At 43.8% G+C, this 16,922-nt stretch overlaps 1 protein-coding gene across 2 annotated transcripts in view; it reads right to left on the bottom strand.

Annotated features, from left to right (window-relative positions):
* The window catches only part of CRHR2 (corticotropin releasing hormone receptor 2), a 135,228-nt gene that overhangs the window by 6,999 nt on the left and 111,307 nt on the right, over positions 1-16,922 (bottom strand). For both annotated transcript variants that reach the window (XM_078378307.1, XM_020806344.3), the window contains 4 exons: positions 16,844-16,916; positions 5,143-5,228; positions 2,902-3,037; positions 2,436-2,477 (listed from right to left, as the gene is read on the bottom strand). In XM_078378307.1, the coding sequence (XP_078234433.1) occupies positions 2,436-2,477; positions 2,902-3,037; positions 5,143-5,228; positions 16,844-16,916 (337 nt within the window). The remainder of the gene's footprint in view (positions 1-2,435; positions 2,478-2,901; positions 3,038-5,142; positions 5,229-16,843; positions 16,917-16,922) is intronic.

Below are 16,922 nucleotides of genomic sequence, written 5' to 3'. Positions count from 1 at the left end.
CTGGAGGATGCAGGGCGGGGTGCTGATGCAAAGGAGGTACCCATCGAAGGGGAAGGGGCGCCAAACCAAAGATCAGCTGTTTGACCGGAAACGAACCGTACCGAACCACCGAACTGGTGGTTCGCGCCCATCTCTATTTCTTGTAAGACAGGTTATGATATTTAGGTAGAAGTAATGCTATGGCCTGCCGATCAAGACATCCCCAGACTCCTTTCCTCCTGCACAAACTTTAACTAAAAATAATAATAATGTGAGCTTCCTTGGGGGAGTCAACTTCCTCAGATAGGTAGTGAACTTTTAGGGAAGACACACTGCTGGATCGGCCTTGACTTGGATTTCTGCCTTGATTGGGGGCTGGACTTGATGGCCTTCGAGGCCCCTTCCACTGCTATGATTCCAGGACTCTTATCGTTCCGTTGGTAGGTTTTAAGACGCACTCATGTGAAGGCCAGCCTCCTCCCGAGTGAACATTGCAAACCCAGTCCTGAAGAACTGTGATTCGTCACGTTTGGCAGGAGGCAGAAGCAGAGACATGACTGTCCGCATGGGAAAACAGGCGAGTCCTAAATTTGTCATAATCGGTGCAGCGATACCAAGCTAATGGGGTGTTTTAGTCACTGCCGGGCAGCCCAGCTGCCAAACGGCAGAGAAGACGGAGAAACGATTCGGAAACGAAGGGCACCGTTATATAATGGCGACAGGAAGACCTTTTGGTAAGAGGATGGCAGGAAAAGATGACAGGAACTTCAGCACACGGAGGAGATGGGAGAGTAATGAATGGTTATGGGAAGAAAGAGAGTTACTTTCTCCCCAGAGGGCAAGAGACTGGATGCAATTGAAGGGAAAAATAAAGCTGCTTATGATGGGGAAATTGGAAGGAGGGGACCTGAGAGTGACTGGGTGGGCTGTCAGGTCAGCTTTTAAACTCCGCTAGAGGAAATGTTCGCTGCAAAAAAAAAAAATCATGGCTAAGGAGGGGTATAAGGGATGCGAAATTCTCCACTCTAGCTGGAACATTATCAAGGCCAGGGGGTAAGGAGACGGTGGGAAGCTGTGGAATCCTCAAGAAAACCATGGGGCCATTTCACACATTACAGGGAGCAAATCTGGCTGCTGTGTACGTTTGAGAAAAACCAGGGTAAACGGGGTGGGTGGTCTCCTTCCTCATATCAACTTTGTGCAGTCCAGCCTCCGGGCTGATCTCAGCTGCTTATCCAAACTGGGCCGCATTCTATTTCCATTTAAATTAACACATCAGCATGAAACCATTTTAAAAAAAAAAGAGAGAGAGAGAAAAGGACAGCGATTTAAACAAAGAGAGCTAGGTGTTTACAGATAAAGCAAAACGACGCAGAATGGGTTTCTCTCTGAAGGACACAAACGTGCCACACATGAAAAAATTAAAGAGCCAAACGGCTTCTGAAACGGTGCGCTTTGGGGATAAAGGAAATCCACACCGTTTTGGGAACGGAAGAGGTCATTTCAACTCGACCGAGACAATTATGCTCCATACATTTTTAGAATAATCCGCTAGGACTGTTGTAATCCGTAGACAAACATCGTTAATCCACAAAAATAATATTGTAAATCAGCAAGGCAAGCTATTCAACCTCACAAAGGGCTTACTTGAGATTCTTTCTCTCTCCCTCGGTCTCCTTGTCTTGATCATGAATGTCCATCTCTGGATGGACATTACCCCCAAGACCCATTTTCTATTTCTGCCTCCCCCCCCCCCACAACTGCAGCCAGAAGAAAGGATATGCTCAAAGAACAATCACATGCTTTACATGATCATTGGCCCAAAATCACACTTAGCCATTTGAGAGGTACACTTTAAACTATCTCTTAGTGTGGGTCTGGATTGATGGGGTTTCGTGGGACATTTGAACCGACATTCTCTGTTCAGTGCTCCAACCTCTGCAGAAGAGATGCAGGACACAGATATGAAGAATCCATCTCAACGGTGCCCAAATCCCCCATTTGCCAAAAACAGGTATTAATTCAATGACTACTTGTCCTCTCCCTTTTGTGCTGTGGGTTGATGATTTAGCACAAAGCTTTGAGGGGGATTCTGTTCACGTTTATTCCTAAAACCCCACTTCTCTTCTCTTCAATAAATCAGAATAAATAACCAAAGATCATGTGGCCCTTACACAATATAATATAATACAAACGTTAAGGGCAGGCAATACCTTTATTAGACCACTAATAATAGAACAAATAGCTAGCTTTTGACCTAAACCAGGCTTCATAAGGCTGGGCACCAATATATTGTGGATGGCACAGGCATTCGAGACCAATTACACTTTTTTTACATTAGAAAGAACAGCTTTTTTTCATTTCATTAACAAAACTAACCCGTCAACCACAACAAGTACATTTACTTGTGACTAACCGACCGTATGGATAGACGAGAAGCGATGGTGCAAACTTACCTCGCCATTTAAGAAGCAGTAAAACACAGACACGAAAAAGCCCTGGAAAGAGTAGCAGAAATTTTGCATGAGGTTTTTTTTCCCCCTTCCCTCCAGTACAAAACATGATAAAATTAGGAAGGGAAATCTTTGCATGGAAAATACCATGACTCCCAGTTTAATTTCTGAAGCACCTACTGTAGAACGGGGAGGGGGGGGCACTCCAGAGAGTTGATGGGAGGGTCAGAAGCAAAACTAAAATCAACGTTGTTTTTGACCGTGTGTTGACCATCTCATCATGTGAAGCCCTTCCCCAAGCCTCAAAACTCGTTAGACTACAGCTCCCATCGTCCCCAGCTGGCACAGCTATTTCTTGCCAGTCACCTATATTGTCTGTGCAAACTGTTAACAGTCATGCATACTAGCTAAGCTGTCTTGAGTTCTAGACCTTGCCCGTTTGGTGCTTTTCTTTAACTTCTTTTCCTACCTGAAAAGACTGCAAGAAAGAGTTGAAGTAGATGAAAAATATCTGGGAAATATCATCTTCTCCGGGATTGACAAAGAAGAGCATGTACGTAATCCCCAGAAGAGGCAGGAGAACCAAGGTTGCTTTGACAGCCTTCCTGTTAGAAAAAGATAAAAAGGCAGGGGGTAGAGAAGGAAAGGTCCTGTAGGTTTAGCCACCAGTGAACCTGAGAAATCTGACTCTGATCTCATGTGAGTTATCATTAAGGCAGGTCGTTGGACCCTGTTTTGGGGGTCAACCATTATATCTCCGTACATTATAGACAGCATGTTATTAGAAGAGGAAATCCCTTAACTGCTGAAAGATCTCTGATTGTCACAGCAGAAGCTTTTCATTCCTTCAGCTTGCAGAGTAAGATATTGCTTTGTAATGGATCATCCAGAAGTAATCCCAGACTTTGCTAGCAAGTATAATTACTCAGGCATGAATGTCTGCTTAAATTATGTCTCTGGAACACCAGCCTCTTCACAGCTTCTAATGATGTGCTGTCTTTAATGCACAGTTTCGCCATGTTTAAGATAGGCCTCGTTAGACCCATGTCAATTTGATGACCCTGATTCAACCTAAATCTAAAACTTTAAAAAGTCCAACCTACTCTAATCCAAAGAGTAAATTCTTTTTCCTTTGAAAAAACTGGTATTTGTCTCGTGCCCAAACAAGTGATCTGGAAGCAGACATACAGTAACTCCCAGTAGACAGGGTCCCATAACTGGGAGGATACTGTGGAAATGTCTGTCTCTGCAGTAATACACTCCTCAGAGAGCTGTATCATGTCCTCTTGCTATCTTGAAAGCTGTGTCTACGGTTTGTCTCCACTTCCGTGTTGTTATTTTTCACAGCTGGGTTTATAACAATCGATGGGGTCTACTCTGGCATAGCTTTCCTTAGTTCTGGATAAGCAGGCAGATGCCCTGCATTGAGCAATTGTCGAATGCACTGTTAGAAAACATGCCTCCACAGAACCACGGGCTGGAAGACAACTCATCAGCGTTATAATTATAAGGAAGCAAATGTTAACTGGCAAAATTAGCATTTGCTGATGACATTTGGCAACGCGGGCCCCATCATAACAGCACTGTATTCTAATTTTCTTTATAATAACGGGTGTCTTTTCCAGTCTGTGAGTGAAGTCAAACTCTGACGCCCAGCTGACTCGATAAATGCAAGGTGAAGACATGTAAAAATGCAGGCTTCACGAGCAAAGAGCAGGTTTTGCTAAGATGATGTCTGTTCAAAACGCACTGGAGTTCTTTATGTATATTCTAAAGTACGCAAAGCATGGATGGCCAGGGCGCTGTACATTTCTGGGACTGAAGTTCAAACTTATCTAGAGAAGACTTTTAGAAATCTTCTTGGAATGGGGTGGGTAGTGTCGGACAAACCAAAAAACAAAATAAATCCAAAGTGTCCGGTAGCAAATTCAAAAGAGGGACCTGCAGGCAAACAGTCTCAACCAAATCTTGTTTGCAGCCCTGTTTAAGAACTAGGAATTTTGCCTCTTTCTTGAGCTACGCTAATTTCAGAAGAGGAGACATGATTAAAATAAGCTGAGATGCTCCACTCCTTTGGACGATTAGCAGTTAGGACGATTTCTTAAAGAAGGTCCAAAAATAGATTTAATATGCCTGCTGATATCTCTCTAAGCAATGATTTCAACCCCAGTCACCCCATCCAGCGAATAAACGAATTTCAGAACTTTACTCTTTCTTTCTTCATTACCACTGTTTGCAATTCATGACCTTGGCAGTACCAACAGGATGAGAAAATGCGGGGGGGAAATACACCACAGTTCCATCTAATGACTAATTCTGACTGCAACTTGTAAATATTTATAAAAACCAAGACAAACCAAAGAATACGCCCCTTCCTACTTAGGACTGATAAGAAAATGATATGAAACCTAAACCAATTCAATCGAAATGCCTTTGAAATGGTGTTAAAAGTAGTTTGAAAGTATCTACTTTTACTTGTTACACCTAATTCATTACTTGTTGCACCTAATTCACAAACAGTAACTAACATTGTAACTAATAGCAACTAGTTGCTGATAAGTTATCTGTAACTTACCCAAAGTAATTTACCAAAAGCAACTAGTTGCCGATAACTATGTTACATGTAACTAGTTACTTCTAATTCTGATAAATGTTCCTATGACTTAGACAAAGAAATCTAGCCTGTGTCCACTACAGTTTCTCAGCTTACCTGTACTGTATTGTTTCAGATGTGGTGGAGGCTCTCAGTTTTGTCATGAGAATCCTAACGATGTTAAAGAGAAATACAAAATTTATCTGTAAAACAAAAAACAACAAGAGAACGAGATAACGAGAGCTGTGAACCCAAACAGGCAGGGCATGGAACCAAATAACTTCTTGAAATTACATCCTCTTTTTCTACCCATATAAAACAAGTTACATTTTAGGAGCCAAGTCTTCAGAAAAAAACAATAATAAAGACCTGCTCATTTCGAAACAGAGGTAAGAAAATATTCACGGAGGAAGATGACTTGAAATCTGGTCTAGCCTCCCAGTCTTCCCAACGGATTTAATTTGGCCCCGGTGGGCCTGCCCAGAACATTTTGTAGATGTAAGAAACAGAAGTAAGAGTATCTACAAGAGCCCGAAAAAAACAAGAACAACCAGTATCTACATTGATACATTTTTCTTTCTGCATGTGAATTTATGTAATACTGTACCTGATATTGCTGCATCGTGCTGTGCTTGAGTGCCTTCTTGGGAGGAAAGCAATGACAAACCTAGACAGCATCTTAAAAAGCAGAGACCTCACCTTGCCGACAAAGGTCCGCATAGTCAAAGCTATGATTTTTCCAGTAGCGATGTATGGAAGTGAGAGCTGGACCATAAAGAAAGCTAACCGCCGAAGAATTAATGCTTTTGAATTGTGGTGCTGGAGGAGACTCGTCCCCTGGACTTGCAAAAAGAACAAACCTATCAATTCTAAAGGAAATCAGGATCTGTCCTTCCAGTGCTCACTGGAAGGACAGATCCTGAAGCTGAGGCTCCAATACTTTGGCCATCTCATGAGAAGAGAAGACTCCCTGGAAAAGACCCTGAGGTTGGGAAAGTGTGAGGGCAAGAGGAGAAGGGGACGACAGAGGACGAGATGGCTAGACAAGGTCACCGAAGCGACCAACATGAATATGACCCAACTCCAAGGGGCAGTGGAAGACAAGAGGGCCTGGTGTGCTCTGGTCCATGTGGTCACAAAGAGTCGAACACAACAACTAAACAACAACACACCACCCAACTGTGTGTCTTCTGTAGGACAGTAGCATATTGCAAGCAACGGTCGTTATACATACCAAAGAAGCAGTACTCAATTCTAAAGGAAATGCATATTCCTTACAATGAACACTTTTTGCATATTGTCTGCCTCTCCATCAAATCTGCAAATTAAATTCACCCTCCGATAACCAATTGCAATAGAAAATTCATCACAGCTAAATGTAAGATAGGGACATGAGGAAAGCACATGCTATGACAGACAGACATTTTTGACTACTATAGGGAGCACTGTTTCTAGATGCATGCCCAGTTGCATGGTCCAATCTGAGCCTACACCATAGAATTTAAGTTCGGCAGGAAAGTTTCTTGCAGTAGCTTCTCTACAAACCCTTTGATATTATTCCTCTACAATAATGTTTTTAAGGTGAAAGTTAGGTCTGATAAAAGCAGACCAAAAGTTTTCCCTCCCCTTTAATTTAGTAATAGAGGTACCATGATAAGTTTTGTTGGATCTAGAGACTTCCATTGTTGCAAGGGGGAAAAAAACGAGGCCAGAACTGTAATGAATTCATTCCTCTCCTTGGAGAAGAGCATCCTACAGGTGCCTTTTCCGCATTACTTCAAGGTCTCTCTGCTGATTCATTATGAATGAGAAATTGAAATCCTCTTGGAAACGGAGCGAAGGGGGGGAAAAAGGGACGACGTTCATTAGCCTCCCTGTTACTTTTTGTTCTTTGGCACTGGATCAATCCTCCCTGCTGGGCCTTCAGGGAAGTTTGGGGTTATTTTCAGAAGCCTAAACAAGGAAGGAACGAGCACCGGTGTCATTTCCAAGCTGTTGTTCAGCGAGGCATGGGGAAAATCATTTCTCTCGCCTTTTGGCCCGTCTCCCATAAAATGACTGCCATTTAGGGGAGCTGTCCCTTTTTGTGCCATTCCGACCGGTCCGGCGGCTGGTTCTCCGCCACTGGGATCCTCCCAGATCCGTGTGGGTGATCCAGAACGGCAACCACCTAACCCAAACACCTGCCCCAAAGTGAAGCCATCGACAGCTGGAACTCCAGTTCTGGAATGGGCGGGGGGGGAGAGAAGGATATTTTCTGGCGTTAAAACGACACAACGGAGATTTGTTGCCAGCCCCAAAGCAAAATTCTAACCTTGCAGTTTCTCTTGAGCTGCAACTGGGTTTTTGTGTGTTTTTTTTGTTGCTGGGGAAATCAAATTGTGTAGCACAAGTGTGGGAGAGTTGTGGGTCCAGGGTGGGAAGATGCCGTTTAGCCCCCCACCCTTTCCCACACTGGAATGTAAGATGGACCTTGCAGGACGAGAAGAGAGATCTATTCAGCTCCGCATCCTGTTTCCCAACAAGGCCCAACTAGATGCTTTTGGGAAGTTCACAACATAACAAAACCTAAAAAAAACCTCACCCCACCCTCCTGCTAATGCCCCCTCTCACAGCAACCTGCACTGTGAGACGTGTTGCATTTCTGCGTACGTGGCCATCAAGACTAGTGTTGTGTTGATTGGCTGATCATCCATGTCTCCACCTAAGTGGCTGTTCACGTCGGTAGCTGTTGTTACATCTTGCGGCAGAGAGTTCCACAGTTTGATGATGTGCAAGGCACCCTGCCCATGTCCGCAGGGTGGTGAACCTGTTTTAGTCCAGACTTCACAGCAGCTCTCCGTGGTGCTGAACACTACCTTCCCAAATAAATCAGCATCTTAGCTGTCTGCTTTAAAGTTTGGGTGAAACCATGGAGTGGACAGCCCCCCCCCCAAAAAATGTGGCATCAGTGCCACCGGTAAAGCCTTTTTGAAAGTTCCTCTCATTCGATTTTCACAAATGCCAGACCTTTTTGGCTTGGATCCTGCACGTATGCTTCGTTTAAGAACTATTTTGCACAAATGGCAGAAGCCGGAATGGGTGTGGGGGAGGCCGCAGAAGGGGTGTTAGTTTTCCCATCAAGGCTCACGTGCTTCTAAAACAGGAATGCCATCCCCGTGCAGCCCAAACGGCATAGCCCATAGCGATGCAGTTGGAGAAGGAGTAGCCGATCAATGCCGTGAATCACGAATCATTAATCATGATGGCTAAATAGAACCCTGCTTGTTTGCAAGAAAAATCTACCCTTCTCAGAATCAGGGAACGTCCCAGCTGGCATGTTTTATGAACAGTAGTCTGGTTTTTATCCCCCTCCAGGCTCTGTATCCCTGACTGCCTAGTCCAGAAACTTTTTGCTCCAGGATTTGGCATGCGCTGGAATGAATCTTATCTATCCATCCAGCCATTTTAAGTGTTTTTTTTTTTAAGCACACAAAACGTTTTATCAGTTTTAGGTCCATCTGAGCCATTAATTCCTTCTTAGAAAAAGCATAGCAATAATCCCAGCTAATCAGTATAAAGCTTTCAGCCCAAACCCTCGATTTTCACAGCTCCACCAAATGTAAACCAATCAACCCTTCAAACCATTACATACTGTCAGCGTGACTTAATGCACCTCCAGCTTCTAAATTCTCTCTCTTTAATTGCCCCTGGAGATGGCTTGATGATTTTCTTTTTTTTTTTCCTTTCTCCTCTTTAGACTCATACAGAACTGCTGGGCTTATTCCCACACAACCGGCAATTAGATTACCTTTAATTTGGAGCTTGTGGGGGGAACAAACAAACAAATAATCCTTAAGAGCTGCTGACACCGCAGAAGAAAGGGGGCACCAGAAGTGGCCATAATAGCTCAGGTGGAACCCTTCATTTCCTTAAAGAAGATTCCTGCATTCATTCCTGAACTTCTCTAGCCAGGGCTAGGAAAGAAACTTGCTTGAAATTCTGGGGAGCTGTTCAATATACAGTGGTGCCTCGCTAGACGATGATTTAAAGTGAAAAGCATTTCCCCATTGGAATGCATTGAAACCTGTTTAATGCGTTCCAATGGGGAAGAATCATCGTTGTCTAGCGAAGATCGGCCATAGGAAAGCCGCTTTGCGAACCGCCGATCAGCTGTTTAAATCGCTGTCTTGCAAAGCTTAGGTCCTGAACATACCTGTTTTGCGAGCACAGAGGGAGCTGTCAAAATCGTCGTCTAGCGAAAATCGGTTTGCGAAGCAGGGACCAAACATTGTCCAGCGAAATTCCCCCATAGGAATCACTGTTTGGCGAATCACTATAGCGATCGCAAAAAGCCAATGTCTAGAGAAAAAACTGTCATGTGGGGTAACGGTCTAGCGAGGCACCACTGTATACATTTTGTTGCCCATGAGAGATGGGAGTTTTCAAACCTGGGATCAAACACGGTCCATCTTCAACCTCATGGGGCTGTCTGGACTTGCCCCGAGGGCCGCTCCACCCATGACACCATCATAGGACTGGATTTTGGCTTTTTGTGTAGCTCTCCCCCCATTCGAAAAGGAGGAAGTACCTTTTCTGAGGTTGACTCCTCGGCAGCAAGAATTTTAAGCAAAGAGATGCGAAGATTGGCAGGTGCTGCTTTTGTACTCCAGACATTTACCTTTTTTTTTTTGCTCACAATAGCAGAACGAAGGCCTTCAAGACCTTGTCTGGACGTGAATTTGAACCTCAGGAGGAAAAAAAAAAACCTCAATAACTTTTGCACATGGCCAGACAGCACCAATGTTTCGACTGGCAGTTTTTCTTGCTCCTAACAGGCTTTTGTTGCAAAGGGCGCATTCTAAAACAGAAGTGAATGCTTTTAGTTCTGGGGCAAATGATGATGATGATGATGCCAAGGCCCCAGGGGATTTGGAAAGTACAAAGACCACTATGGGGTGATCCGGCTTCGATCACCAGCTGCCATTAGCCCAGGTGCACCCAGAGAGCACGGCTGCCGATTTTCTCAATACCGAGGCAAATGCTCCACGTTCATTCTCTGCTCTAAATGCTCATAACCCTCTGTGATGAGCCTCGTATCGCAGTGGATAAGCTGCAGTCCTGCAGCCCAAACTCTGCTCAACACCTAGGTTCAATCCCAGGTCGCTGGCTCGAGGTTCACTCAACCTTCCATCCTTTCAAGGTCGGTAAAATGAGTACTATTGCTGGCCGGGGTGGGGGGGAGAGAAATACTGTGTAGCCTTCATAATTAACTTGTAAACTACCTAGAGACTGCTTGAAGCGCTATGGGGTGGTATCTAAACAGCACGTTTTGCTTTTGATGGGGGCCGCCAGTCTGAAAAGGGAAATTATCAGACCAATGTGGGTCGGCCTCCCTATTCCAAAAAGGTATGCCCTCCAACATTTTTTAAACTGGCTGTGCGCATAGTGCAAAGAAACGGTAGCTTGCTCTGAGTCTGAAATTTTCATTTTTCGATGAAACGATTTCCCCTTGCTCCCTTCCATTGCCGCATGCTGAATGGCCCATCAATGTTTTCACGTCTTTTCTGAAGTTGAAGAACAACACCGCAAATTGGCACAACGTGCAGAGAAAACACAGCAGCCTCAGCCGGGAGGCGACGTGCTTTCTTTTCAACGGCCTTTCTCCTCCAGCTTTTTGCGTTTTATTTTTTTGCAACCAAGACTTCAGATTCTGGGGGTCCTGAAGGAACCGCTAAGCAGGCACAAAACACTCCTTTAGTAGCTCTTTTATGAGAGAACAGAGGAAGCCCCACACATGAGATGCTTCGGTTTAGAAGGCTACCGGGTGGCAGCTTCATCTTACAACGGTTGCTATGGAGAAATGAATTTGAAACCTTTGAAAATCCGACACGAGGGATACGAGGCTTCTGCAGAGTGGCCACACCGGAGGCCAAGCGTTTGGGTTTTTCTTCCCCAGAATAGCTTCAAGGTCATCTTCTTTCTCATTTCACATCTCTGCTTTCTCTTCATGCCACTGCTTTGATGAATGGGAGAGAGACACCCTGCTCGCAAATTAAAGCTTTTACAACAGTAGAGAGGAGCACGCTAGCTTCCCCCCTCCCTCTATCCCCAATTTTGTCACCTCCGTGCGCGGGCAGCGGACCTAAAGAAAGGACCCTAGGTGGGGGACTCTACACATGATTTGGAACCCTGATGTCCTGAGATCCATGGAGAGCTTCAACCATTCACAGAGTTATATCCTTCTCCAGATTCATCATCATCCACATGAAAGAGGTTCAGGATATCAGGGATGGAAAGGTTAAGCTAAACTCCTCTACCACAAGTACAATCTTCTAGATTGGTTTTTCTCAACCTTGGGTCCCCAAATGTTATTGAGACTACAACTCCCTGAAATCTACAGCTCGTGACCAAGGCTTCTTGGAGTTTTTTCCCCAAGGACAGCCAAGGACCTAAGGTTGGGAACCACCGCTCTAGACAAATGGGATCTTATGGTGCCCCAGAGGTTGGGCTTAACCCAACCAGATGTTGGGACTACCCTACCCATGACCTTCCATCATTGGGCAGTCTGACTGGGCTTGTGGGAACTAGAATCCAGCAAGATCTCAAAGGCTATGGCTTCCCCACCCCCGTGGCAGACACCCCCCCCCAGATGTAGGAAACACACGTTGTTCCCAGTATAAAAGGAGGAAGCTTGTACTGGGAATTCTGGGAATTTAAAGTGAAATATGACAATATTTTAGTTGTCCCATCATATCTGTTTTCATTTATTAGGCTCTCAGTGAAGGTTCTACATGAATGGATAATGCAATTAGGTTTGTTTGATATAAATGAGTCAGCTTCCAAACGAGTCATAAGAATATAAGAACCACAACAGATTAGACCGAAGATCACGTTTGATACTACAGTAAAGTAAGAGAAGATCAGGCATTCGCAGCCCAAACTGGACCGTTCCTCCCCAGACCTTCACATTTTATTTTAATTTACAAATGTGTGTATTTCTGCTTATGCAGAGATTTCACCCAATATGTAGAAACTTCTACTTTTTTATGGTGACTTTTTTTTTGCTTTCAAATGGACAGCTTGAGTCTGTCTGTCTATCTATCTATCACATTAAGAATCTATCTATCTATCTATCTATCTATCTATCTATCTATCTATCTATCTATCTATCTATCTATCTATCTATCTATCTATCTATCTATCTATCTATCTATCTATCTATCTATCTATCTATCTACCTACCTACCTACCTACCTACCTACCTGCCTGCCTGCCTGCCTGCCTGCCTGCCTGCCTGCCTGCCTGCCTGCCTGCCTGCCTGCCTGCCTGCCTGCCTGCCTGTCTGTCTGTCTGTCTGTCTATTCCTTCCTTCCTTCCTCCCTCCCTCCCTCCCTCTCTCTCTGTCTGTCTATCTATTCCTTCCTTCCGATTGGATGGAGAAGGCAACTGTGTCTTTTCTATCTTCCTCTTACAATACTGTCCTTCCAAGAACACAAATCTTTCAGTGCTACTTGCCTAAGTCATCAGACATGCAAACGAAGCCACACTACTTCTCTCTATGGGGCATTTAGAAAACAAAAGCAAGCTACTTGGCCAAATAGTGATGGAGGCCAGCTTGCAGTACAACGAATGACGTTTTCCTCTGGAGGGTGCACTGCTTCTAGATGTGGAATGAGTCTTTATATTTTATTTATTTATTTATTTATTTATTTATTTATTTATTTATTTATTTATTTATTTATTTATTTATTTATTTATTTATTTATTTATTTATTTATTTATTTATTTATTTATTTCATTGAGTCTTTCATTGAGTAAGACCCTGGAAAAATCTGAGAATTATATAGGCAAAAAAGCAACTTTCTCCAAGCTCTGATTTTCACAGCCGCCTCTGATAGTGGATGCACGGCTCCGCTCTGACACCAACGGCACAACATTACACCTTGCAAAACTAGCACAGCCATTTGTGCAATATTAATCGCATACGCCCAGTGCCTCTGTCTTGTGCTGGAGGTGAAAAGTTGGTAGGGCATGAAGGATCCTTGACAAACAGTCTCACCCTGCCAAGATGTCTATCTTGACCTAAATGTGAACCAACTGTGAGTTCCCCCCCACCTTCTTTAAAAATGGCACACTAAAAATCACTCCTCATTGTTTGATTTGAATGTTCCACTTCTGAGCTTGTGATCCACATCAAATGATTCCTCTTGAGTCTAAATAGGAGCACAGAGTCTACTGGGATAAGAGCAACAGACGATAAATGAGAGCTTACTCTTTGCTCTTGGCAATCAAGGGGCAGCTACATTGGAAGGTTTTCAGAAATACAGCTTTATAGGAAGAAAACCCCCAAAGAAAACCACAGTACCAAGTGCACTTGGAGATGTTTAGCACTATCCTCCACTGTGCCTCTTTGACAAGAGCCGGACTCGGTGACCTATGGGGTCCTTTCCAGCTTTGCAGTTCTAAGAATTCTAAGAATATGACATAAGTACATCAACAAAGCTTTTTGGAGGAAAGAGGCAGGATGAAAACAGGTATCTTAGAACTGCTGGGCTGGGAGGGGCCCTCTAGATAATCTAATCCAGCCCCCGTAAGGAGGTCCGACCGCTTAATCCACAGCCAGAGACCATCTCCAACCTTAGGCAGTAAAGAAAATTTCATGCTACCTCCCTTTTTCCCCAATCATGCAGAAAATATATTATCATTTCATAATCACTTCTATTTTCTATTCGCTTGCCATCGTATTAAGGGGTAAATGTTGCTCAACGGCTGAGTCAATACTAAATGGGGAATGATAAAGAACAACAACAACAAAAAAATGTAATATTGCAAATGAAAATACTCCAGATGTTGACTAGGAGAGAACCAACCAGCTGGCCAGAATTCTGGGGGTGATTTATTTGTGACTAAATGGAATTGCAGAAGTTACGGCAGTGAATTTATGCTAATTAACAAGGTGATTTCCAGTGTGGTGTCATGGATAGAGTGATGGACTAGGACTCTGGAGAACAGGGTTTGAATCTCCCCACTCAGCCGAGGGAAACTCACTGGGAGAGTGGAACTGGAAAAACCACTCTTTAAATATCTCACTTACCTTGAAAGCCCTATTAGGGTCGGTTCTGATTTAATGGCACACAACACACACACACACTGGTTGCGTTCCTGGTCACGTAACAAGAAAGGGACTAGGAATGTAAACTGGCAACTTGTCATTGAGTGGCCTTTTGCCTGCAGAAGTAAAGCAATTTTACTTAGAGGTGCGTTAATCACCAGTAGGATTCTGGCCACTGATTGTGAAACAGAAAGGCCCCGTTTACCCACTGCGGCTAACAGCCACTGACAGCCAATAAGTTTATTGGAAAACTTTAGTATAACTAAAGGGAATAATTCCTAATAATTTTAAAGACATTCCGTCTCCTGATTGATGCCTTCTGGGCACCTTGCGCAGTTAATACGGGCCCAGTTAGACCCATATTATAAAGCTTCTTGCAGAGTTACAGGTAACACCGTTTTTAACGCAATTAACACAATTAAGGAAGGCTTGTATTTCAGCACAAGTGCCAGATTAATCTGTCCTCATTTCCCAGGAACCGATGGCTTTTTCTCAAGCCATGATAAAACAATCCATTTCTCCCCCAAGCGAGCAAGACCGAGAACTCTTTTTGTAATTTCTGCAAATCTTCCACAAACGCCACCGTGACAAACGCCGGTGTGCCATTATTCTAAAAGCCACTTTCTCTCATATTTCGTACTTAACAGCATTCTGAGTATTTAGTGCCTTTAGAAAAAAGTATACCAGCCTTCCCTTGGTTTCTAATCCTGAAACGCACGGCTCCGTTTCACTGTGTATGCCAATCCCCTTCCAATCAAATATTATTTTTTCCAATTAAACATAACATAAATTAGTTCTTCCTCCCCCCATTATTCTGTGATTATCATTTTTTTTTTCCTAAAATCATTTCCCAGGAAATATAACTCTAATTTCAAGACTGTATTTTCGGACTATTAGTCCCACCTAAAAGTCCAAGTATGGAGTTAACCAGGTAGGTGAGAATTTAGATCAGGTTGTTTCTGATGGGTCTCAGTTTCGGATGTATGAATATTTGAAAGGTAGTCCTGCAGAGGAGGGGCAGGATCTGTTCTCGATCATCCTAGAGTGCAGGACGTGTCATAATAGGCTCAAGTTACAGGAGGCCAGATTTCAGCTGAACATCTGGAAAAACTTCTTAACTGTTCGAGCAGTACGACAATGGAACCATTTACCTCAAGAGTTGGCGAGTGCTCCAACCCCGGAGGCATTCAAGAGAAAATTGGACAACTGTTTGTTAGATCTCCTTTGATTTAGATTCTTGTATTGAGGAGCGGGGTTGGACTTGATGGCCTTAAGGGCCCCCCTCCAGCTCCATGATTCTATGAATCTATGGCAACGGCTTTAATCCATTCACATTCAAATGGCAAACCTAAGTGAGGCATCTTGAATTATAGCTCTGGGATGAGCACAGCAGTTATTTTCCGACAGTTATGTTCCCGTCTCACATAAATAAAAGCCTGCCATTTGTGCTCTTGATATGCGTTTAACCTCAATACTGCTGCAGAGTTTGGAATTTCTGGTAAATTCTCTTTTTTTCGGATGCAGTGGAAATACAGAGATCCACAGAGGACAACAGCTTCAGATCTCGTAGGCAGACCTTCAGGAGATGCTTAAACCTCCTAAGAATCCACCACCCTCTAAGGCAATCTGACAATTTAAGTTTGTCCCAGTTGTCTGCAGTTATGGGTTTCCTGGATTATTTTGGACTACAAGCCCCATAATTCTTCTTCTGGGAGTTCTACCTGAGAGAGACACCTTGCAGGTACCTAAATGTGGCACACCTGGGAGGAAGTCTAAACCTCTAGAAGACCTAAGGAATTCCAGGTTCACCTAGCTTCCTGTTCAAAAGGAAAGCTCCCAGCTTGCACTGGGGCAGGAAAAGGAGGCTTGGGTGGAAGCTAGGCCTAGCTCACCTTCCAAGCGTTCTAGTTTAGGCCCTTCATCCCAGGCGAGTCACGTTTAGGTGTCTGTCCGTCAGGCATGGTCACTGAAGGAGAGGCCTAAAAATTAATTACATTTTAAAAAAATACATTTTCATACAGTCTCGTCATTCACACACGTATCAATGACAGTGACCTGTAAAGGGAAACAGGAAAAAAATGATCTTAAAAAAAAAAAAACCCCACAGCACTCTGCGGAAGTCTAGTGGTCACACCACATCGGTCAATTCAAAGCAGAAAAGTGGCAAATGTATGTACAGTGGTGCCTCGCTAGACAGTTACCCCGCATGACAGTTTTTTCGCTAAACATTGACTTTTTGCGATCGCTATAGCGATTCGCAAAACAGTGATTCCTATGGCGGAATTTCGCTGGACAATATTTGGTTCCTGCTTCACAAACCAATTTTTGGTAGACAATGATTTTGACAGCTCCCTCCGTGCTCGCAAAACGGGTGTTTTCAGGACCTAAGCTTCGCAAGACAGCTATTTAAACAGCTGATTGGCGGTTCGCAAAGCAGCTTTGCTATGGCCGATCTTCGCTAGACAACGACGATTCTTCCCCATTGGAACGCATTAAACAGCTTTCAATGCATTCCAATGGGGAAAATGCTTTTCGCTAGACAACGATTTCACTAAACAGCTATTTCAGTGGAACTGATTATCATCGTCTAGCGAGGCACCACTGTATCGGTGCAACTTCACCGGTCATCTGGAACTCCAACATTAGGGGAGGCCTAGAATCAAGGAAGAACTGGGTACATATCTTTAATTTTGAGGAGGATCTGAGAGTTGTGAGTGTTCTTACCAGCAAAACGAGAATCACCGGTCCTTGATAAATGTAGTCAATGTACTTCCCTGGCTCCTTTCCGAACCAGCATCTGTAG

This window comes from Pogona vitticeps, chromosome 6, assembly GCF_051106095.1.
Source record: "Pogona vitticeps strain Pit_001003342236 chromosome 6, PviZW2.1, whole genome shotgun sequence".
NCBI lineage: Eukaryota > Metazoa > Chordata > Lepidosauria > Squamata > Agamidae > Pogona > Pogona vitticeps.
The sequence above is the reverse complement of the archived record's forward strand: the minus strand, read 5'-3'. Positions and strand labels throughout refer to the sequence as shown.